The following is a 25,409-nucleotide window of genomic DNA, read 5'->3' as shown; positions in this document are numbered from 1 at the left end:
TGAAGTGGGAGACCCACATTGACTCCATTGTGAAAAAGGCTCTACTCAGCAGTCATTGAGTCTGTCCTCTGCACTTCAGTAACTGTCTGGTTTGGTTAGCTACGAAATCGGACATCAGAAGACTACAAAGGACAGTTCAGACTGCTGAGTGGATTATTGGTTGCCCCCTGCCCACTCTTCAAGAACTGTACACCTCTAGAGTGAGGAAAAGGGCTGGAACTGTTGCCTTCTGGCTGGCGCTACAGAGCTCTGAGCACCAGAACCGTCAGGCACAAGAACAGTGTTTTCCCTCAGGCTATCCATCTCATGAACAGTTAAAGTTGCCCCATTGTGCAATAATTACGTACAATACACAGCTTAATCAATTATATTTATTTAACATATCCTACCTCTTCTTCATTAGATTCCCTTGCACTGCATATAACAGATTTGTATATGTACATATGCATATATATATATATATATATATATATATATATATATATATATATATATATATATATATATATATATATATATATATATATATATATATATATATATATACACACACACACACACACTACCGGTCAAAAGTTTTGAAACACTTGACCGAAATGTTTCCCATGATCTTAAAAATCTTTTGATCTGAAGGCGTATGCTTAAATGTTTGAAATTAGTTTTGTAGACAAAAATATAATTGTGCCACCATAATAATTTATTTCATTATAAATCTAAAATTTAATAAAAACAAAAAAAAGTTTTTGAAATTGATGACTTGGACCAAATAATAAAGAAAAGCAGCCAATAAGTGCCCAGCATATAGATGGGAACTCCTTCAATACTGTTTAAAAAGCATCCCAGGGTGATCCCTCAAGAAGTTGGTTGAGAAAATGTCAAGAGTACATGTCTGCAAATTCTAGGCAAAGGGTGACTACTTTGAAGATGCTAAAATATAACACAGTTTTGATTTATTTTGGATTTTGTTTAGTCACAACATAATTCCCATAGTTCCATTTATGTTATTCCATAGTTTTAATGACTTTACTATTATTCTAAAATGTGAAAAAAAAATTATTACAATATTATCATAATAAAGAATGAGTAAGTGTTTCAAAACTTTTGACTGGTAGTGTGTATATATATATATAGCCTTATAGTGTATTTCTATATATACTTATATTTTCTATTGGCTTTTTATTATTATTATTATTATTATCTCTTATCTCTTGTTGCTGTATTGTTTGTGCACTGGAAGCTTCTGTCACCAAGAAAACTTCCTTGTATGTGTAAGCATACTTGGCAATAAAGCTCATTCTGATTCTGATACAGAAGTGAAATTAAAAGTGATCTCTTCTGAGGGTGTAAATATTAATGCAGGCCACAATAAATATGCTGTCATTGTGTTTGGAGTCATACTACGGCTTATCTTCTGAAGCCAGCAAAATGAAGCCAAGAAAGGGAGAATTTATTCACCCCCTGGAGTTTTACACAAAGACTTTCAAAGAGCAGGACTGGAGTTGGGTTTTTCTTTGTTGGACTGGATAAACATTAACAAAAGTGATTATCTTTGTGTGTGTGCTCAATAATACTTAAAGGGATAGTTAATCAAAAACCCTTACCTTCATGATGTTCAAAACCTGTATGACTTTCTTTTTTTTTCCATGAAACACAAAAGTTGAGTTTGTGAAGAATGTCCATGGTGATCATTTCCATACAACGAAAGCACCAGGGGCTGCCCAGCTCCAAAAACGAGAAAAAGCACCAATTAAATAGTCCATAAGACTCAAGCACTATATTTCATGCCTTCTAAAGCCATACGATTACTTTGTGTGTATACTGTAGCAAGCAGAAATTTAAAGGAAAATTCTCTCATCATTTACTCAGCCTCATGCCATCCCAGATGTGTATGAATTTCTTCTGCGAAACACAACGTTTTTTAGAAGAATATCTCAGCTCTGTCTATACAAGTGAATGGTGACCAATACTTTGAAGCTCTAAAGCCCATAAAGGCATCCTAAATGTAAGCCATAAGACTCCATTGGTTTAATCCTTTTTCCCTAAGTCTTGACATCAGCAGTCTCCTTAGCGATCATGGTTTCAAGCTCAATTCGAGACTCCAATGGCAAAATATATTGAAAAAGGAGTAAACTTTTGGTCTGTTCTCACCCAAAATGGATTAGATCCCTTCAGAAGACATGGATGAAACCACTGGAGTCTTCTGGATTACTTCTCTGCTGCCTTTATTTGCTTTTTGCCTTTACTTGCATTGTATGGACCTACAGAGCAGAGATATTCTTCTAAACATCTTTTTTTGTGCTCTGCAGAAAAAATTAAGTCATACACTTCTGGGATGGCATAAGGATGAGTAAATGATTAGATAATATTAATTTTTTGGTAAACTATTCCTTTAAGTCTTCAATTGCAGAAAAATCTTCTCTTCCTCCATAGCTCTCAGATGTCATTCCCACATTGGTATGACTTCAAAAGACTTGTTATACGTCAAATAAAGTACTTGTATGGTGTGTTTTGTCTATTTTTGGAGCTTGACACCAGCAGTCACAATTCACTTTTGTTTAGATTAGTTTAAAAATTCTAAAATGTGCATATATACTGTATATAAACTGTGTGTGTGTGTGTGTATATATATATATATATATATAGTATACTATATACTGTATATACATATATGTGTGTGTTCTAGGGGAGAAAGATAATCATACAGGTTTCAAAATAACACTTACGTAAACTATTCCTTTAGGACTATTTTGATGTTTCTAATGGCTGGTGAGGAAAGACTGTGCTGTAAAACAGTGTGCTAGAGTGATGCATGACTTTAATTTGCCAGGGTTTGCTTGCTTTTAGAGAAAGGGAAAGTGAGAGAGGTTTTGACACTATAAAAAGAGTGGCTAGCTGATGTTGCTCCAATTTAAAAGCACTCTTTGTTGCAGTAATTGAACACTTAATTATGTCCCACTGCTGTTTTCTTTATAACGCATCCCTTTGTGGAAAAAGACAAAAAAGACTTCAGCGTTTACCAAATGAAGAATAAATCAATTGAGGGCTGCCACACAGAGAGAATTACGTACTTAGGAGGCAAGAGAAATTATTTTACACACTTTAGCTTCTTTAAGACTTCTTCCCCTGATGTGAATGCAATACGTTGGTTTCTTTGTGATTTGCAAAGGTTGTGAGGTTCATGATGGTGTATTAATCTCTGCCAGCAGTTTTTCAAGATAAGATAGTCTTTCATCTTCTTTACTTTGAATAATCATTTAATACACTGTGCATAGTTGTATGAGCATACTAGGTTACATTCTTTAGATATCCATTTTTTTCTATTTCTATCTGAATCAATTCCGCTGTGTTGTGAGCCCTTGGAAATAGTTATCAGCTAGTCACGGTAAGAGAAAAATCTAAACACAGTTTGCAATGATATTGCAAAGGTTTTTCCAGAGAAGATTGAGAGACAATTTTGTGGCTTAAGGAATGTTCTGTGTTCAATAGAAACTCTATCAACAGCATCTTTGCAGCTTTAAAAAAAAAAAAAAAAAAAAAAAGTAATTAATATCACTCTAACATAAATACAAGCTTCACATTTCTGCTTTTAATCCCTCTGGAATGCCTTGCCCCATAGGCTTCCATTGTAAGTGCATGTAAATGCAGTTTTTGTTTGCTTTTACTCTGCTAAGAGATGAGTCAGAATTATTTATGTGGTAATCAACTGCATTCAATTGAGCTTAACATATGCAGCATTCATTAAGGATAATATAAAAGGTTTAATGTGTGAGAATATAAGGTCATGTTAATTACAACATCTTGACTTGGGGGGGGGGGGAACCTCACTGTCTGAATAAGTTACCACTTTGCTACAAAATAGACATTTTAGTGAACTTTTGCTGTGAGGAACTTTCTAGTGCAAAAATCACCACTAGTAGATCGAAATGAGATTGGGCCCCAATTTCAAAACAAAACACAGCATCACTGGCATGACACATGTTAGTCACCCACCATTTTGTGAACCACTAAGCTATGGCAGATTTAGCTATGTTCTGCCTAGTGTAAATGTGTGTAAATCAAAAGATTACATGAAGTTTCAGTTCAAGTAGAATGAAATAAGAGCAGAATCTGATTTCTGAGTCCCACTGTGAGTGTGCAATCCCACTGTGACTGAAATTCCACAATTCCTTTTTATCTCCCAATCTACTGCTCATTAAGTTTACTGACTTGATACCAATCTGTCCTTTGAAAATCAAATTACCAATGTTTGTAGAACAGCATTCTTCCACCTAAGAAATATTGCTAAGTTACGACACATGCTCGCTGTTGCTGATGCCAAAAAACTAATTCATGCATTTATGACCTGAAGACTAGATTATTGTAATGCATTACTGGGAGGATGTCCAGCAATAATCAATAAATAAACTTCAATTGGTTCAAAATGCAGTAGTCAGTGTGCTGTGTTGAACCAAGAAATGTGATCATATTAGCCCCATTTTATCATCATTACATTGTCTACCCGTTAAATTTTGAATTTAAAAATTGTTAGCTACGTAAAAAGCTTGGAATGGTCTAGCTCCACAGTACTTAAGTAACCTTCTACCACACTATATTCCATCACGTTCATTACAGTTGCAAAATTCTGGCCTGCTAATTGTTCCTAGAATATCAAAATCCACAAGAGGAGGTAGATCCTTTTCATATTTGGCTCCTGAATTATGGAATAGTCTCCCTAACACTGTTCGAGATGCAGATACACTCACTCAGTTTGTCTAGACTAAAGACTCCCCTATTTAGCCAGGCATTCACCTAATTTATCCTTCAACTCACAATTAGGCTGTTTAGTTAGTCAGAACCAGAAACATTGATCTATAACTCTGCAATAAACTGAATGGCATCTATGCTAATATTATTCTATTTGTATCCCTGTCTCAACCTCAGGACTCCAATCCTGAGGTCACCAGAACCAGCTGGATCCAGCTCCATTCCTGCTTCATGTTGGACTCCACTACTATGTGTCTCTGAGTGATGACTAAATGCTGCCGGTGCCAGCCAAACATCACTTCAGTCTATTACAATGGACTTCAGAGGATGAACTGATGCCAACACCAACCATAAGAAATGGGATACATCATATGCCATTACCTGAACCTTGGACTTAGGATAGACCTCACCGAAATTACCAGCTGGTTGAACTGCGATGCAACTCACTGATCTCTGCCTGCATCACCTCAGTCTAATGATGGACTACACTCTTATAATTGTAACAAAGGCTGCTGGCAATCACAAAGACGAAGTGTAGAGAGAACCCAAGTGCAGTTTATTTACAAACATGATAATCCAAAAAAAAAAAAAAAAACTAACTATAAACATGAAAGGAAACATGGAATGGAATGGAATGGACTGGACTGGACTGGACTGGACTGGACTACAAAGTTACATTCAATACTTGACAAAGCCACAATGGAAAACATGAGGCTTAAATACATGGACATGGGGGAACATAAACCAATGAACAAACAGAACTCATAACAAGCTAATTAAACAATAAACCAATGAAAACATGACACATGAACATGGAGGGAAAACAGGAATCACATGACAAGGGAAACAGGAACTAAACTTTTCAAAATAAAAGACATGAATCAACAAAATACACATGACAATAATGGAATACACAGACTATCAATTAATTGCCAACAAAACCCTTCATCAGCCAACTAACAAAGGACAATACATCTATGTGAACTTCTGCAGTAAATCCAGGATGTACTTCAAAGACATTAGTCATTAATCTTACAGTTATTACAAAATCTTTGTTTAAACACTGACCCTTAACACTTACTTAGTTTAATATTTTTAAACCATGACCTGCACTGCACAAAATTAAGTAATATTGGCATTATATTCATGCTGTTAGCCAGAGGGGAACTGGCCCCACAGTGAGCCTGGTTTCTCCCAAGGTTATTTTTCTTCATTAACCAACATCTTATGGAGTTTTGTGTTCCTTGCCACAGTCGCCTTTGGCTTGCTCACTGGATTTCTAAATACAATTATTATTTAATTACTTATTTTTAAACACAATTCACAATCATATTTGATCAAAATACACAATTACTCTAAGACATTATAGAGATTACCGTTTCATTGTCTGTTAATGCATGATTTTCTGTAAAGCTGCTTTGAAACGACGTGTGTTGTGAAAGAGGCTATACAAATAAAAATGACTTGACTGTCAGCTGTCACACTCTCTTACATGACAACGTTGTGTATACAGTACATTTATGCAAAACCTGCTCATGAGGCAATATTTGCCTCTGAGTTCTTTAACAAACAACAAAATTGTTCAAAAAAGGTCAAGAGCATAAAACATCAACTCCTGACCACAAAATGAATGGTTTATTCATGGAGTATCTGTGAAATATTTAGTAGACATAAACGTCTAACAGAACTCTATCTGTGAATGCTTTCAGCTTTGCAGGAAATCTTTGTAGGGACGATGGTGAAAGGTATGGCATGAGATAAGTAGGAGAACAAAGAGAATAGAGGAGAGGAGAAAGGGACTGTATGTTATGAGAGAGAGTTAAAAGCCATGTTATATGAAAAAAATGTGGAAAGGGGCCGTAAAAGGGAGTAACAAATAAAAAGAAAGGTATATTTTCAGACATAAAAGACCAGTTCTCCTCAATGGTCCAGGGTGAGCCATGTTAAATGCAGCCCCCACTGCTAGTTCTATTGGCTCTGACAAAGTGGAGCTTTCATCGCTTATTACTCCACTGAGCACTTTTCTGCCTCTATTCAGAGGGTTTAAAACATGTTTGAAAGGGTGGGAAGACATATTGTGCCAAACTTCAAGGAAAAGGACCAGCAGACACACAGCTCAGTTTGATTCAAAAGTGCCATTTCCCATCAGGAGGTGACAGTGATTGGGTGAACTATGGATGTGACAGTCGACAGAAGGGCCCATGAGAGGTCCATGTGACTATGCGAGTTCATACAGACATCTTTAAACAGAGTAAGAGTTTGATTGATGTGGAACACAAGAGACTTAGTAAAAGAGAGTTTTATGTAAATCAACTGTGCAGAGTTATATTATATCATTATAAGAAGTTGCAGACAGTTTCTTTGACTTAGACCACCCTCCTGAAAAGACTGCTTAGACGTGAATGAATTTGATTCTGGTGTCTAAATAAAGTGATTATTTTCTATAATTTTCTATGTAGTATATAACAGGTTAGCAATTTTTGCATCCCTGTTACAAAAATTTTGTAAAAAACAAAACAAAAAGAACAACAAAACAAAATGAGAAAACATATTTTCCTACAATTAATATTAACTAAAGATAGAAATTAATGATAAAAATGTATTTAGAAAAAAACATGCAGAAAACACAACAAAACAACAACAAAAAAAAAAAAAAAAAAAAAACTGGAGAAAAAAAAAACAAAACCAGAAAAAGCCTTTTCGAACAATAAACATTAAATAAAGTTACATGTACTGTATTTGAAACAAAAAACTAAACTAAACTAACACAAAGTTCCATTTGTTAACATTAGTTAATGCATTAGGCATCATGAACAAATAACATAATATTTTTTACAGCATTAATAAATACAGTATTTGCCTTTACTAATGTTCACAAATACAGCTTTTGATTTTAAAAATGTATATGTTGAAATAAAATGAACTAAGATTAATAAATGCTGTAAAAGTATTGTTCATTATTAGTTCATATTAACTAATTTTGTTAAATAATGTTGACAAATGGAACCTTATTGTAAAGTGTTATCCAAAACAAAACAAATAATAAAAGATTATTTTCTAATAATAAACATTAAATAAAGATAGGAATTAAACATAAAATGTATTTGAAACAAAACAAAACACGACACAAAACAAAACAAAACAAAAACGAATTGCAAGGTGTTTCAGGGTTACAGATTTAGACTAAATTAAGGCATCAATCAAAAGGGACAGCTTGTTTGGGATCAAATGTTTGCTTGTAGTTACTGATAAACTAGCTGATATATTTCAGAAGATGATATTTTTCATTTAGCTATCATGTTTCTATAAAAATCTAAAAATATATTGTTTGCGTGTGAGGGAAAGCACTCCTTAAACTATTTATCAAAAATGATTTGCATTCAACCCAAGTTGTAAGAGAATGTGTGGGTGTTTGTGAGTGTGTACAGACCCAGGCCTTTGGGTGTGATGCCGCTGGTGTGGGCAGGGTTAACGGCCCAGTAATAGTACTTCAGTATGTGCATGATCTGCAGGACTGTCCCGACCCGACGGATGGTGTTGTAGATGGTTGCTGTACCAATAAACTCTGCTGAAATGTACGTGTACAGCGAGAGTTGGACCTGCAGAACAGAAACACACACAAATGGTTACCATTGCTTCAGGAAAGAGTACAAAACTATGAAGATTACTTTCCAGCACCGACTGTTGTTTTTTAACTTCATCCCAAGATTCCACAGTTAAATTGTATTCTTGATGGATTTCTGTTGGACCACTGGCATTGTTAACAATACCAGAGAAAAGCAGCTTAAGTGAAAAAAAAAAGGTGCAATGTGTACTTTTGGGTAAAGTCAGAAATTAAAAAATTTCTGGGGTTCATTTGTAAGTAGTAGGTCAATAGTGAACAGTGAAAGGCAGAACAAGCTGATGAAGGTGTATAGCTCATCGAATTAAAGTCCACTTATGCAGACAGACTCCACTTAGGCCAGGGATGATGATGGGGTGGGTAGAAAACATGAAACTGAAACTGGCCTGGGGAAATGGCTGTGTGAAAACAACACTTCTTTGGAGAGAGTGAGGTTGGTTTGTCTACTGAAGCAGTCCAGCTGCTCACTATTCTGAACTAGTCTCACATGTCATTTTATTCTCTCTTTTCTTTCTCCTTTTCTCCTATCTCTCTTTGCTTTCTGCACTCTCAATTTTTTGCTTTTTCTTTCTTTCTTTCTTTCTTTTTTCTTTCTTTCTTTCATTTCCTTTTCTTCCTGCATTCCTTTCCTTCCTTAATTTTCCATTCTTTTCCTTATTTCACCCCTCTCTTGATTTCCCTCATTTATTTCCTTTCCTTCTTCCTTCCTTCCTTTCTTTCCTCCATTCCTTTCCTTCCTTCCTTCCTTCTTTCCTTCCTTTTCTTCTCTCTCCTTTTGGAACAGTGGCAAGCTCCCACCAACGTCTTTATTTCAATCCTGTATTACAGCAGTGCAAAAACTGAAGTGAATATGTTAGCAAAACAGAGCCTTGCATCTCTTCGCCTCAACACCTCATCCCTTTCTTCATGGGTCATTATGGAGTAGAGCAGGAACATATTTCCCTCTTTGTTTAGTTTTCCAAAACAAACTTCAGTCTGAATTTACCTAGCAGCTATGACAGAGTGGTGCAAATACTCAAGAGACACTGTGAATTGTCAGTTTGTTTAAGAAAAAAACTTTTTGTTAAAAGCTGTGATATTATGTGAAGAAAAGTGATGATGTATTTTAAAAGCAAAAGTGTTTTGACAGGTTTTAAAGTGAAATCAATTGCCAGACTATGAAGCTGAGGTGCTATAAAATAAATTCTATATACTTTCTGCTTTTTAGAGGACTTGAAATTAATAACCTCTTATCCAATATAGGCAGATGTTAACACAAAATGGAATTTGCATCCTATTTTACTTCTGTATTGTGTTGCATTTCTGGGTAAAACAAAATATTCAACACAGGGGAAAAAAATATTGGGAGGAAGACAAACACTAAAACCAGGAACGTGTATTAAGACATTAATTCAAATTACCATATAAAAACAATACAATAATATAACAATTTCAACTCTGTTAAAAAAAAAAACAAAAAAAAACAAAAAAAAAAAAACGTCATCCTGGTTACTTGCGTAGTCTCCATTCCCTGATGGAGGGAACGAGACGTTGTGTCGATGTAGTGACACTAGGGGTTACTCTTGGGAGCCCGAAACACCTCTGGTCTTTGCATACCACTCCCCCGAACATACGGGTATAAAAGGAGCTGGTATGCAACCACTCATTCAGGTTTTGTGCTGAGCAGCCGAGACAAGGCCCCAGCCATTTCAGCGGGTAGTCCAGCGTTGTGGCAGGAGGGACACAATGTCTCGTCCCCTCCATCAGGGAACAGAGGTTACATAAGTAACCAGGACGTTCCCTATCTGTCACTCACTCGACGTTGTGTCGATGTAGTGACACTAGGGGTCCCTATATGAAACGCCACAACTGGCTGAACTGTGTTACGTGAACTGGTGGTGTGTGACGGGCAGACCATTGTGTGCCTCGTAGCCAGCGTACCAGGCCGAAATGTAACCTCCCCCAACGCTGTTATGAGTGTCGAATGGCCCTTCGGGGACAAGTCGACTGCCCAAAAGATAGAGACAGGCTAGCCCAATCGTGGCCTCTTACCCTCTCTTTTTTTTCTCTCCCCAAAAAAAAAGAGTGAAATTTGTTAACCGACTGGGGCCACCAAGTCTACATCGGGGGGGGGGGGATGTCACTCCCAAGGGGAAGACACCGTGGGGGGGGGGTATTTTGAGTGGAAATACGTCACATGGTTTTGCCGAGCTTTGTCGGAAGTATGTCATGTGGAGAAGTCCCATGGTAGGTCCAACTCTACAGGGGAGGAGTTTCTACAAACATGGTGACTGGGGCAGAGGGGCCTCTGCCCAAGGAAGACGCAGTTTACCAACAGGGAAACGAATTAGCGGAAGATATACGTCGCATGGGGTTACCTATGGGGAACCAACACATGCGGAGCACCTACCCCAGTACAGGGCTTAGTTAGCACATGTACTGAGCCGGCAGCGAGTTTCTCTACAAACTTGTCTGCCACAGGGCTCGGAAGAAGTCATCCAGGGAACACAGTTTGTGAACACTACTGGGAGTCAACAGCGCATGTCTTCAGCTCAGGGGAGGTGAAAGGCACTATGCGCAAGTGATACACCCGGCCAGCTGTCCCGGACTTACCTGCTTGTGCCTGCCACTACATGGGACGAAACCGGTTCCACCCGGATATTGTAGAACCTCGCAAAGGTGTTGGGTGTTGCCCAGCCCGCTGCTCTGCAAATGTCTGTTAGAGAGGCGCCACTGGTCAAGGCCCAGGAGCTGTCACAATCCTGGTAGAATGGGCTCGTAGCCCTGCCGGGGGCGGCACGTCCTGAGCGTGATATGCCATTGCTATGGCATCAATGACCAAGTGGGCGATCCTCTGCTTGGAGACATTGCTTCCTTTCCGCTGTCCACCAAAGCAGACAAAGAGCTGCTCAGAGACTCTAAAGCTCTGCATGCGATCCAAATAGATGCGTAAAGTGTGCACCGGACACAGCAACGTCAGGGCTGTGTCTGCCTCCTCCTGGGGCAGCGCTTGCAGGTTCACCACCTGATCCCTAAAAGGAGTCGTGGGAACCTTGGGCACATAGCCTGGTCGGAGTCTCAGGATCACGTGAGAGTAACCCGGGCCGAACTCCAGGCACGTTTCACTGACAGAGAACGATTGCAGATCTCCTACCCTCTTGATGGAAGTGAGCACAGTCAGGAGGGCAGTCTTCAAAGATAGTGCCTTAAGCTCAGCTGACTGCAAGGGCTCAAAGGGGGCTCCCTGTAGACCCTGAAGAACTACAGAGAGGTCCCATGAGGGAAAGAGGCACGGTCTGAAAGGATTCAACCTCCTGGCACCTCTCAGGAACCTGATGATCAGGTCATGCGTCCCTAAGGACTTACAGTACATCTGGAAAGTATTCACAACGCTTCACTTTTTCCACATTTTGTTATGTTACAGCCTTATCCCAAAATTGATTAAATTCATTATTTTCCTCAAAATTCTACAAACAATACCCCATAATGACAACGTGAAAGTAGTTTGTTTGAAATCTTTGCAAATTTATTAAAAATAAAAAATGAAAATAATCACATGTACATAAGTATTCACAGCCTTTGCCATGACACTCAAAATTGAGCTCAGGTGCATCCTGTTTCCGCTGATCATCCTTGAGATGTTTCTACAACTTGATTGGAGTCCACCTGTGGTAAATTCAGTTGATTGGACATGATTTGGAAAGGCACACACCTGTCTATATAAGGTCCCACAGTTAACAGTGCATGTCAGAGCACCAACCAAGCCATAAAGTCCAAGGAATTGTCTGTAGACCTCCGGGACAGGATTGTATCGAGGCACAGATCTGGGGAAGGGTACAGAAAAATGTCTGCAGCATTGAAGGTCCCAATGAGCACAGTGGCCTCCATCATCCGTAAATGGAAGAAGGTTGGAACCACCAGGACTCTTCCTAGAGCTGGCCACCTGGCCAAACTGAGCGATCGGGGGAGAAGGGCCTTAGTCAGGGAGGTGACCAAGAACCCGATGGTCACTCTGACAGAGCTCCAGCATTTCTCTGTGGAGAGAGGAGATACTTCCAGAAGAACAACCATCTCTGCAGCACTCCACCAATCAGGTCTGTATGGTAGAGTGGCCAGACGGAAACCACTCCTCAGTAAAAGGCACATGACAACCCGCCTGGAGTTTGCCAAAAGGCACCTGAAGGACTCTCAGACCATGAGAAACAAAGATTGAACTCTTTGGCCTGAATGGCAAGCATCATGTCTGGAGGAAACCAGGCACCGCTCATCACCTGGCCATCCCTACAGTGAAGCATGGTGGTGGCAGCATCATGCTGTGGGGATGTTTGTCAGCGGCAGGAACTGGGAGACTAGTCTGGATTGAGGGAAAGATGAATGCAGCAATGTACAGAGACATCCTTGATGAAAACCTGCTCCAGAGCATTCTGGACCTCAGACTGGGGCGAAGGTTCATCTTCCAACAGGACAACGACCCTAAGTACACAGCCAAGATAACAAAGGAGTGGCTCCGGGACAACTCTGTGAATGTCCTTAAGTGGCCCAGCCAGAGCCCAGACTTGAACCCGATTGATCATCTCTGGAGAGATCTGAAAATGGCTGTGCACCGACGCTCCCCATCCAACCTGATGGAGCTTGAGAGGTCCTGCAAAGAAGAATAGGAGAAACTGCCAAAAAATATGTGTGCCAAGCTTGTAGCATCATACTCAAAAAGACTTGAGGCTGTAATTGGTGCCAAAGGTGCTTCAACAAAGTATTGAGCAAAGGCTGTGAATTCTTATGTACATGTGATTTGTTTTTCATTTTTATTATTAATAAATTTGCAAAGATTTCAAACAAACTTTTTTCACGTTGTCATTATGGGGTATTGTTTGTAGAATTTTGAGGAAAATAATGAATTTAATCCATTTTGGAATAAGGCTGTAACATAACAAAACGTGGAAAAAGCGAAGCACTGTGAATACTTTCCGGATGCACTGTAATGTCCACTGTGTCGTGGTATGCCATTATAGCAGCTACATACACTGTCAAGGTGGAGGGGTACAGCCTCCCTTCCAATCTCTCCTGCAGGAAGGAAAGCACCGATCCGACTGCACATCTCTGGGGGTCTTCGCATCGGGAAGGTTTGTCGCGAGGAGCGTGAGGTCCGAGAACCACGTCTGGGTGAGCCAGTAGGGTGCTACCAGGACAACCTGCTCCTCATCCTCCCTGACCTTGCACAGGGTCTGTGCAAGTAGGCTCACTGGGGGCTCACTGTTCGAGAAGTGCCTCGGTCATGGCGTACCAGAGCGGGCAGTGGGAGGATTCTTAGGAAGCTAACAGGTCTACCTGTGCCTGCCCAAATCGACTCCAAATCAGCTGGACCACCTGAGGGTGGAGTCTCCACTCTACCCTGAGGGTAACCTGTCATGACAGCGAGTCCGTTGCAGTGTTGAGGTCGCCCGGGATGTGAGTGGCTCACAGCGACTTGCGGTGCTGCTGACTCCAGAGGAGGAGATGGTGGGTGAGTTGTGACATATAATGGGAGCATAAACCACCTTGACGGTTGATGTATGCCACCGTTGCCGTGTTTTCTGTCCGAACTAACACATGCTTGCCCTGGATCAACGGCCGAAACCTCCACAGGGTGAGCAGAACTGCCAACAACTCGAGGCAGTTGATGTGCCAACGCAGCGGCGGGCCCGTCCAGGAGCCAGCGGCTGCGTGCCCATTGTATACAGCACCCCAGCCCATTTTGGAGGCATCAGTCGTAACCACGACGTGCCTGGAGACCTGCTCTTGGGGAATGCCTGCCCGTAGAAATGTAAGGTTGGTCCAAGGGCTGAAGAGGCAGTGACAGACCGGCGTGATGGCCATTCTCCTCCCGGCCCTCCACCAGGGGATGGAGTGGTCTGCTTACCAGCTCCAGAGCAGCGGATTTCCTCGTCCCTGGGTCGCCCGTCTCAGGGACGCTTCGAAGCTTTTCTCGGGTTCTTGGTGGTCAGCCGTGAGACGGGTGGCAGAGCCGGTGCAGTCACGCAGGAGGACGCCCTTGGCGACAAGCAAATGGGGTGTGGGATCTTGAGCCACGCCGGGGCAGGATGTGCCAGATAGCTTCCGTCTGCTGCTTCACCGCCGAGAACTGCTGGGCAAAGTCCTCAACGGTGTCACCAAACAGGCCAACCTGGGAAATGGGGGTGCCAAGGAACCGTGCCTTGTCGGCCTCTCCCATCTCGACCAGGTTGAGCCAAAGGTAGCGCTCCTGGACCGTCAAGGTGGACATCGCCCGCCCGAGAGACCGTGCCGTGACCTTTGTCACCCGGAGAGCGAGGTCGGTCACCGAGCACAGCTCCTGCATCAATCCCAGGGCGGAACTACCCTTGTGCAGTTCCTTGGCTTGGTGGACTTGGACGGGAGCTTTGGGTGCCTGCGCCAGGTGGCGGCGCTCTGCGGGCATAGGTGCACCACGAGCGCCTTATCCACAGGGGATCGCCGAATAACCCTTGGCCGCCCCACCATTGAGGGTAGTGAGGGCGGGGGAGCTGAAAGATCGGGACCGGGCAGTAAAAGATGCCTCCCACTTGTCAGCTCCTCGTGCACTTCCTGGAAGAAAGGAACTGGGGCAGGGCGTGGCTGTGAGTGGCGCTGCGAGCCCAGGAACCAATCATCGAGCTGCGAGGGTTCAGGGGAGGGCAGAGGGTTTCACTCTAGCCCGACGCTCGTGGCTGCCCGGGAAAGCATGTCTGTCATCTCCGCATCAGCCTGTTACTGGGCGACCGTACCCGAGGGGGGAGCCAAGCTGAGGCTTCCGCATCCGACTGGACGAGCCCACTCTCCGATGCTGCGCTCGAGAGGTCATCACCTTCACAGGCTCTGAACAAGAGGTCGAACCTTGAGACGAGCCGGCGGACTCATCCGGAAACCCGGATGGGAGGTCCGTGGGGGGGGAATGGGAGGTCGGTGGGGGGATACCCGGTGGAGGTGGTCCCATTGGGGTCCCCAAATCGCCCCCAGTGCTAGCCGCGCTGGCCTCATACCTGTAGGTAGAAGGACCGAGGTGGGGAGCCATTGGGTGGCTTGGTTTCTTACGAAGGCAAGCCGCGACCGCAATGTTGCCATGGTCATGTTCTCGCAATGAGTACATGATCCATCCACGAACGCCGTCTCCGCGTGGGTAGCGTCCAGACACGAAAGACAGCGATCGTGACCGTCAGAAGGCGAGAGATAACAAGGAATAACACACAAACGGAAGGGCTTCTTTAAAAAGACGTTCCGTGTGTGCCATTCTTTTAGAGAAATATACTCTTTTAGAATACACTCTTTTATTTCTGCTGAAGCGCCCAGGGATGTTCTCTGCAGTGCACCAGTGCAGAGGGGGGAGAAGCCGCTGAAATGCGCCGTCAGATCCAGCAGAGGTGAATGAACAGTCGTGAGAATTTAGCTCAGTGAGCATCGACCGTTCGGCTCCGAAGAGAAAATCTGAATGAGTGGTTGCAAACCAGCTCCTTTTATACCTGTATGTTCAGGGGAGTGGTATGCAAATACAACTCGCCAATTTTCATTGGCCTTTTTTCATAGACCAGAGGTGTTTCGGGCTCCCAAGAGTGACCCCTAGTGTCACTACATCGACACAACTTCGAGTGAGTGACAGATAGGAAATGACAGTTACACATTAATGATAGAATTCTGCAAGACAATCACTGATGCTTGATGATGTCAGCCGAAAAGGAAAATTGTTTCAGAGTCAGAGCAAGTTATCACATTTTAATAAAGGATTACAAAAGACATTCTTTTTCTTTGTAATGACATACATCAATGAATCATGCTCAATAGAACCAGATATGTAAAAAAGTACATTTACTTAATTTATGGTGAATTTTGGTTTCCTGTTGACATAAATTTGTTGTTCTCATGTGCTTGCTTCTGGACTTTCTCTCTGCCTTGTGTTTACTTCAGCATATATCATCCTCTTACCAGGTTATTCCAGTCTCTATGACACCAGTTCTCACCATAGTGTACTAAGATGCTCCTAATGTCATGGCTCCAGTGAGTTTGTCGGTTTTTGTTATTTCTCTCCCTCATGTTTCGCAGGCACTGATTGTTCCCAGGGGAATGCTGATCACGCCACTAATTAGCATGCTTGCAGCACCTGGTTCTCTGCTGATTCACTCCCTACTTAATCCCTTCGTGTTGTCAGTATCTTTGCTAGATTGTTGTTTGGTTTGAAGTAACTTACCTCACTCTCTCTGCCTAGTTGGTCTTGTCTCGTGTATCTGTTTAGTTGCCCATCTCTGCCCGCGTGTCGGGCGTGTGGTTGCCTTCCAGTTTGCTGTACGCTTGTTCTCTGCGCTCATGAATCTTCAACGGAGGATTCCTCATCTCTACCCGCATGTCGGGAGAGTGATTGCCTTCCAGTCTGCTGTGCACTGGTTCTCTGCACCTCACTACGCTTCAACGAAGGATTCCCCACGAATCTGCTCCTGACTACCATGACGTACACACTCGCCTATGACCACACTAGTCACGGAATCCTCTCAGATCTGCCCACTGCGTGGCCACAGCACGCACGCATCCATGAGCTTCTCCCCCTGCTACTGCAGCTGGTGCCAGGTTCTCCGTTCTTCGCCAGTACAGTTTAAGTTGCTATTTATTGTTAAAAAAATCCTTTGAACTGTTCCTCTGCTCTTGGGTCTCTTTGTCTTGCTCTCGCCCTTTGTGATCGTCACTATCAGTCTCATGTGATAGTTCACTTAAAATAGAAAATTCTCATAATTTACTCACCCTCATGCCATCACAGATGTGTATGACTTTCTTTCTTCTGCAGAACACATATTATGATTTTTAGAAGAATTTCTCAGCTCTGTAGGTCTATACAATGCAAGCGAATGAGTGCCAAAATTTTCAAAAAGCAAGTAAAGGCATCATAAAAATAATCCATAAAATTCCAGTGTTTTAAACAATATTTTCAGAAGTGATATGATAGGTGTGGGTGAGAAACAGATCAATATTTAAGTCATTATTTTCTTGAAATTCTTCTCCCTGCCCATGTGGGGGGCAGTATGCATGAAGAATGTGAATCACCAAAAACACACAAAGAAGAAGTTGAAAGTGATCTGTTTCTCACCCACACCTATCATATAGCTTCTGAAGATATTGATTTAACAACTGGAGTCGTATATATTTCTTTTATGTTGACTTATGTGATTTTTGGAGCTTCAAAATGTTGGCACCCATTGATTTGCATTGTATGGACCTACAGAGCTAAAATATTCTTCTAAAAATCTTTGTGTTCTGTAGAAGAATGAAAGTCATTCACATCTGGGATGGCATAAGGGTGAGTAAATTATGAGAGAATTTTCATTTTTGGGTGAACTCTTCCTTTAATATCTGGAAACGTGTTTCAGCAATACATGATCTGGCTCACCTTTGCGGGTGTGTGGATCCAAATAGCAGCATTGAACAGAATATGGTCACAAAGTTGTTTGAGGAGAGGTGCTCCGTGGATAAGGCCATCTAGGTATTTGGCGAATGAGAGGAACAGCTCCAAAACAGCCCTCGTGATGTGCACCCGCGATGACTGTAGAAGAAATGTGACATTCTTTAAACTTATACAGCAACCTTTGACAAAACAAGTGTTTCCTTAATATAACATCTACCACAAAAATAATAAAAAAAAAATACATTAAAAAAAATACATATAAACATATAAACTTACTACAGTGTTACAATGAAACTTGCTATTTCAGCTCACCATATTCTATACACTACCAGTTAAAAGTTTAGATGCCCCACTTATTCTTTATTACTATTTTCCATATTTTAGAATCATAGTAAAGTCAATAATTTAAATTAAATAACACAAATGGAAGTATTGGGTTTATGTTGTGATCAAAACATGTTAAACAAACCAAAACTTTCTTATATTGGTGTCGCATGAGATGTTTTTTTTTTTTTTTTTTTTTTTTTTTTTACAAAGTATTGAAGGAGTTCCCATAAATGCTGAGCACTTGTTGGCTGCTTTTCCTTAACTATCCAATCCAATTCATCTAGTTAAAAAAAAAAAGAAATAAAATAATACAATTTGTATTTTGTAAACAAATCCATATGTAAGCACATACAGTAAGCATAATCCTTTGAATCAAAAGGTTTTTGAAATCATGAGAAACATAAATTCATTAAAGTATGTCTAAACTTTTGACCAGTAGTGTACATTATAACTAATTAACTAATTCAATTCCTACTTCACTATTACTGATAATATATATATATATATATATATATATATATATATATATATATATATATATATATATATATATATATATATATAATAATAATAAAAAAAATAAACCAACACCTTAGGCCCATAGTTTGACTTTGCAGCTAAATAAGGACTTTCACTTTGCACAGACTTTGTGTGTTATTAGTCTCAGTTGGCACCTGAGGTCCAGACAGGTGCGTGGTATGAGAGAGGCGTGAGTTTAAACTAGATGGCAACAGATGGCCGGCTACTTGTGAATGGGACAGCAGACAGCAGGATCACTCAGGTGCTCTCTAAGCCAGATTTACAGCTGCCTTTGCCAAATGACAAAGTGAGACTCATCCTTACTAGCACCAGCTTTAGATGGAACCAAGGGGACATAAAGGAATAGCGGTGACACGGTGAATGAATAAAGACAGAGAGAAAAGAAAAAGCTAGATGACACCAGATTAATTTGTATGCCATGGCAATAAACGCATGGACCAAGGGAATATAATGGCGCTGTTAAACCGACATTCGCCATAGAAATACTGTACCATTTGTCTGTCCATCAACCATAATGCACAATATCTCTTTTATTCCAGCAAATGAACTATGAGCATTCTTTATTCAACTCGAGACAATGGAAGTCAAGATAACTCCCTTTGAAAGAACAATCTTAATACTCATGAAACTATTTAGAAAAAAGTAATTGTAAGCTTTAAGCAATGGGTAAAATAATCTGGCAATTACAAATGTAGAAAGAAGCATAACAATGCCGTAGAAGATGAAAAAAATATGCCAACTTCTACAGTTTGAATTACAGTGTGTAATTTGTTTGATGCTAAAATAGATACTTTCTCATATCCCAGCTTAAAGGGTTAGTTCACCCAAAAATGAAAATTTTCTCATCATTTACTCACCCTCGTGCCATTTGAATATTATTTCAGCTCTGTAGGTCTTTACAATGCAAGTGAATAGGTGCCAACATTTTGATGCTCTAAAAAGTACATAAAGGTATCATAAAAGTAATCCATATGACTCCAGCGTTTTAATCCATATCTTCAGAAGTGATATGATAGGTGTTGGTGAGAAACATCAACATTTAAGTCCTTTTTTGTTAGAAATTCTTCTCCCTGCCCAGTAGAGGGCAATACGCATGAAGAATGTGAATCACCAAAAACTCAAGAATAAGAATGTGAAAGTGAAAGTTAAAGTGGAGATTGACTGAGCAGGGAGGAGAATTTATAGTAAAAATATATTTTTCTCACCATCACCTATCATATCACTTGAGAAGATATAGATTTAACCACTGGAGTCATATGGATTACTTTTATGCTGATTTATGTGATGTTTGGAGCTTCAAAGTTTTGGCACACATTCACTTGAATTGTATGGACCAAAACAGCAGAGAAATTCTTCTGAAGATCTTAATTTGAGTTCAGTAGATGAAAGAAAGTCACACACATCTGGGATGGCATAAGGGCAAGCGAATTATGAGATAATTTTTATTTTTGGTTGAACTATTCCTTTAGTTTGCACAAGCAACTCTAAGTAAGCTATTTATAGATTGATTTCTCCCAAGAATTGTAAACATGTCTCTATGTAAAACATTACTTTGTTTGTGGCTCCACATAGTACCATTGGCTCAACCAATGGCATGAGTGTTTGTCCAACCAATGGAAGACAGGGCAGAGTGTTTGGGAAAGTTTTGAAAACAAGTCCTTTTTGTATGTTGAAGAGACAAGCAAAAAAAAATAAATAAATAAAAAGTGACACTGACCTTTTCCAGGAGGTAACCAATCACCAGGAAGCCCTTCCCTCCTAGCATCTGTTCTTGCATTGCCACAGAGCTCTTCAGCAGCTCCATCAGGAAGGCCAGAAGAGTGGAACTGCAATCCCAAAAAAACATCCATTACTGAACTGTACTGAACTTACCTGTAATAACATGTAATAAGTGTAATAATTTAAGAATTAGCCATTGAAAAAAACCTATATTTATCAATTGCTAATATGAATAATGGTGGGTGGGGCAATTCCAAGGATTGCAGAAAGAAATACTTGCTATAGCCCTAGTTAGGTGCACAGTTCATTGGACAAATACACCACTGCATCAGAGCAGATAAGTCTGTTAACTCTGAGGTTATATTTCATCCACCCTGATCGCATGAAGATTACGTGACTGTTGCGACATTTTTGCAAACACTCTATTAGTTGAGCTACCCACATTTTGATTGCAATCAAATAAGCCTGTAAATGTAGTTGGTTATGTAATGCTAGGCATGAAGTTACTCACCATACGGTGGTCTCCACATGGCCTTCATTGTGCTGATGGAAATCCAGCTGTGCATAGAGAGGAAAAAGCACCTGTATACCACCAATGGAATGAATGGCACTGTGAATCGAGTGAGTTACGATGGCTTTCACATCCTATTCAGACAAAGAAGGGACACACCAAAAGGATTAAAAAGTTGCGGTCGATGCATTCAGTAATTACCTTCAAGTTAAATTGTTTTGTTATTTGTTCTTGAAAGTACTGACTCACATTAACCAATGACTAATCTTGGAGGAAATGCATTTCTCCAAACAATTAACATTAAATGGCAACCACTGACATTATCTTAAGGTGTTAGCTAAACAACACAACATCTGATTAACATTTCATCACATCACCAGCCATTATGCTGTTTATTTAGGAATAAGAGAGTAGAACATTAAAGTAAAGGTGTTAAACAGACCTGTAGCATTAGAGCATGGGGTGAGTGCACGAAAATAGAGGGGTTTTCTCTGGGTGAAGATTCCAGGCAGAGCTGAGCATCCGTGGCTTTGGCATTGTAGGTGAAAGAGATGCTGTTTGCCAATTTCCCATCATACAACACTTGCTTATGGTGATCCTCCAGGTGGATGTCACTCTCAGATTTGAACTTAAAGGTGCTCTAGGGAGATAGAGATAGAGAGATAGAGAGAGAGAGAGAGAGAGAGAGAGAGAGGGAGGGAGACAGACACATTATTAAATTTTTACTATGACACTATTATGTTGACAAGTCATTGTTAAGGTGTTCAGGGGCTTTTTGGTGCATTCACATCAGTGTCAGAAAATACATTTTAAGTTGAGGGACAATATTTGCCCCCTGGATTTAATTTTCAATGACATTTTTTTTATTTTATGAGGGCATATTGTTTCTGTGTCTATCTGTTTATGTCAAATATGTTACATTAATCAACTCAGTAATAATAGTTCTCAAGCTTGTAAATATATTACCTCTTACCCTAATAATGAATCAACATCAACTCATATTTATGCCATAATATGTATAACTATTACCATAATAGAATACTAAGAAGAACAATATCAGATGTTAAAAATAAAAACAGAAAAATTCATTACGAGGGTATTTTTTGCCACACACACTTTGAATTTCGGGGTCAATTTTGTCATTTTTTGTAGCATTTATGCCCAGTCCCCCTTAATTTCTGATCCTGATTCATGTTATGTTGGAATTACCATAATTATGAGAGTCTGACATATAAAACCGGTCACGTCTTCATGTCATTCGTAATTAGATGTTGTAAACTCCGAATTCTATAAAAGCTCTGACTTGACAGTCACGACGTTAAAAAAAAAAAAAAACATGGTAACAGCCTCAACAGTTAAAAGTAGCCTATCAGGTATGCTTTCTTTGTTCTTAAATATTTTAAAGAACATATAGAGGTGAATTAACAAACTGATGTATTAAATATTTTTAACTCAACAAAGACACACATGGATCTGTTATGGTGTCACCACAGTAATGAAGAATTTCTGAGTAACACACATCATATTATTGTGTTGCTATTCGGTTTCTAAAATGTTCTGGCTTGTTGCTAAGGTGTTGCTATTGTAGGTGGTTGCTAGCTTGCATTCAGTGCTTACCTGGGAAAAAAAAAAATGCTAAAAATCAGCTCAAGTTGGTTAGCTGGTCTTAGCTGGTTTAAGCTGGTCACTCAGTCTAGCCAAAACAGGTCTAGCCTGTCTCCTACACTGACCAGCTAAAAGTTTCCCCAAAACCCTCTAAAACCTGAAAAAGGACCCAAACCATATCTAAGGACTATGTTATAAAGAATATGTTATAGACGTGGGAATGGGCTCTTCCTTGATGGGAAAAAAAATAAAAAAACAGCAAGTGGTTTGCTGGTCTTAGCTAATCACCCAGCCTGGCCAGACTGTGCAACTAGCTGGGCCAGGCTGAGCGACTAGCTAATACTAGCAAACCAGCTTGCTGATTTTTTATTTTTTTATTTTATTTTTTTCATCAGGGAAGAGCCCACCCCCCACGTCTATTATATCTATCTGGTCCTTATACAGGTGCTGGTCATATAATTAGAATATCATCAAAAAGTTGATTTATTTCACTAATTCCATTCAAAAAGTGAAACTTGTATATTATATTCATTCATTACACAGACTGATATATTTCAAATGTTTAATTCTTTTAATTTTGATGATTATAACTGACAACTAAGGAAAATCCCAAATTCAGTATCTCAGAAAATTAGAATATTGTGAAAAGGTTCAATATTGAAGACACCTGGTGCCACACTCTAATCAGCTAATTAACTCAAAACACCTGCAAAGGCCTTTAAATGGTCTCTCAGTCTAGTTCTGTACGCTACACAATCATGGGGAAGACTGCTGACTTGACAGTTGTCCAAAAGACGACCATTGACACGTTGCACAAGGAGGGCAAGACACAAAAGGTCATTGCAAAAGAGGCTGGCTGTTCACAGAGCTCTGTGTCCAAGCACATTAATAGAGAGGCGAAGGAAAGAAAAGATGTGGTAGAAAAAGTGTACAAGCAATAGGGATAACCGCACCCTGGAGAGGATTGTGAAACAAAACCCATTCAAAAATGTGGGGGAGATTCACAAAGAGTGGACTGCAGCTGGAGTCAGTGCTTCAAGAACCACTACGCACAGACGTATGCAAGACATGGGTTTCAGCTGTCGCATTCCTTGTGTCAAGCCACTCTTGAACAACAGACAGCGTCTGAAGCGTCTCGCCTGGGCTAAAGACAAAAAGGACTGGACTGCTGCTGAGTGGTCCAAAGTTATGTTCTCTGATGAAAGTAAATTTTGCATTTCCTTTGAAAATCAGGGTCCCAGAGTCTGGAGGAAGAGAGGAGAGGCACACAGTCCACGTTGCTTGAGGTCCAGTGTAAAGTTTCCACAGTCAGTGATGGTTTGGGGTGCCATGTCATCTGCTGGTGTTGGTCCAAGGTCAACGCAGCCGTATACCAGGAAGTTTTAGAGCACTTCATGCTTCATGCTGCTGACCAACTTTATGGAGATGCAGATTTCATTTTCCAACAGGACTTGGCACCTGCACACATCCCTGTTCTTAATTGGCCAGCAAACTCGCCTGACCTTAACCCCATAGAAAATCTATGGGGTATTGTGAAGAGGAAGATGCGATATGCCAGACCCAATAATGCAGAAGAGCTGAAGGCCACTATCAGAGCAACCTGGGCTCTCATAACACCTGAGCAGTGCCACAGACTGATCGACTCCATGCCACGCCGCATTGCTGCAGTAATTCAGGCAAAAGGAGCCCCAACTAAGTATTGAGTGCTGTACATGCTCATACTTTTCATGTTCATACTTTTCAGTTGGCCAAGATTTCTAAAAATCCTTTCTTTGTATTGGTCTTAAGTAATATTCTAATTTTCTGAGATACTGAATTTGGGATTTTCCTTAGTTGTCAGTTATAATCATCAAAATGAAAAGAAATAAACATTTGAAATATATCAGTCTGTGTGTAATGAATGAATATAATATACAAGTTTCACTTTTTGAATGGAATTAGTGAAATAAATCAACTTTTTGATGATATTCTAATTATATGACCAGCACCTGTATATGGCTTGGGTCCTTTTTTTTTTAACATAAGTCTATACATTTTTTTTTTCATAAATCGAAATTTGCATAGATTTTAGGCATCATTAATGTCCAAAGCACAAATGGTGTAAGTTGAGTTACACACCAACTGTTAATACTTAGGGTTAGGGGTTTGTTGAAATCCCTAAATCTAAGTATGATCTATAGTAATAGAGAATCCTGCCTTAGTAAGCACCACTAATAAAAGAGGTATAAAATGTGATGAAAATCTCATGATATTTGCCCATGAAAGGTACATAGACAAAATTAGACACGCCAGTAAAGGTGAATTAACTAATGTGCAAATTATCACAAAGCATTTTAAAATATGTATATTTAAAATGTCTTAAAACACAAAATCTTTGTAAACCACATTATTAAAGGATTTACTGTTCCTAGCTTAAAACGGAGAAGGTTCTTTTAATGCAGTGATTAAATCTTATCCAAAGTCATGAGAGCGTGATGAATAATGAATGAGCTCAGTGGCATGAAATAATCATGAAGATGAAGTAAGGATGGATGTGGGATTCCCCAGGCTGAATTATCATTCATGAGGTTGTTTCTTGTGCTGTCAAATTAAAGGCCTAGAGCCCAACACCTGCAGCACATCTCTAGTGACAATGTCATCAAGATTTGACCTGCTCCAGGCATGCAGAAACTGTAGTAATGCGCAGAGAGCACACAATGATAACAAGGCATCTTTAAGAAATCCATCTGCTCACCAAAGCGCCTTTATTAAGCATCCTTCCCTGCTGGGGGAAAAAAAAAAACAGTGTAGAACAGCCTAAATTGGTTTACTGGTCTTAGCTGGTTTTGCTGGACTCCATTAAAGGCATAGTTCCCCCCAAAATTAAAATTCTCCCATCATTTACTCACCCTCATTCCGTCCCAGATGTGTATGACTTTTTTTATTCTGCAGAACACAAACAGCAATTT

At 40.2% G+C, this 25,409-nt stretch overlaps 1 protein-coding gene across 2 annotated transcripts in view; it reads right to left on the bottom strand.

The window, feature by feature from the left end:
* Positions 1–25,409, bottom strand: part of LOC127430095 (neurobeachin-like) — a 401,279-nt gene that overhangs the window by 252,273 nt on the left and 123,597 nt on the right. For both annotated transcript variants that reach the window (XM_051679563.1, XM_051679564.1), the window contains exons 9-13: positions 21,299–21,496; positions 20,857–20,990; positions 20,344–20,452; positions 17,745–17,897; positions 8,174–8,342 (exon numbers count right to left, since the gene is read on the bottom strand). In XM_051679563.1, the coding sequence (XP_051535523.1) occupies positions 8,174–8,342; positions 17,745–17,897; positions 20,344–20,452; positions 20,857–20,990; positions 21,299–21,496 (763 nt within the window). The remainder of the gene's footprint in view (positions 1–8,173; positions 8,343–17,744; positions 17,898–20,343; positions 20,453–20,856; positions 20,991–21,298; positions 21,497–25,409) is intronic.

This window comes from Myxocyprinus asiaticus, chromosome 39 (assembly GCF_019703515.2).
Source record: "Myxocyprinus asiaticus isolate MX2 ecotype Aquarium Trade chromosome 39, UBuf_Myxa_2, whole genome shotgun sequence".
Lineage (NCBI taxonomy): Eukaryota > Metazoa > Chordata > Actinopteri > Cypriniformes > Catostomidae > Myxocyprinus > Myxocyprinus asiaticus.
The sequence above is the reverse complement of the archived record's forward strand: the minus strand, read 5'-3'. Positions and strand labels throughout refer to the sequence as shown.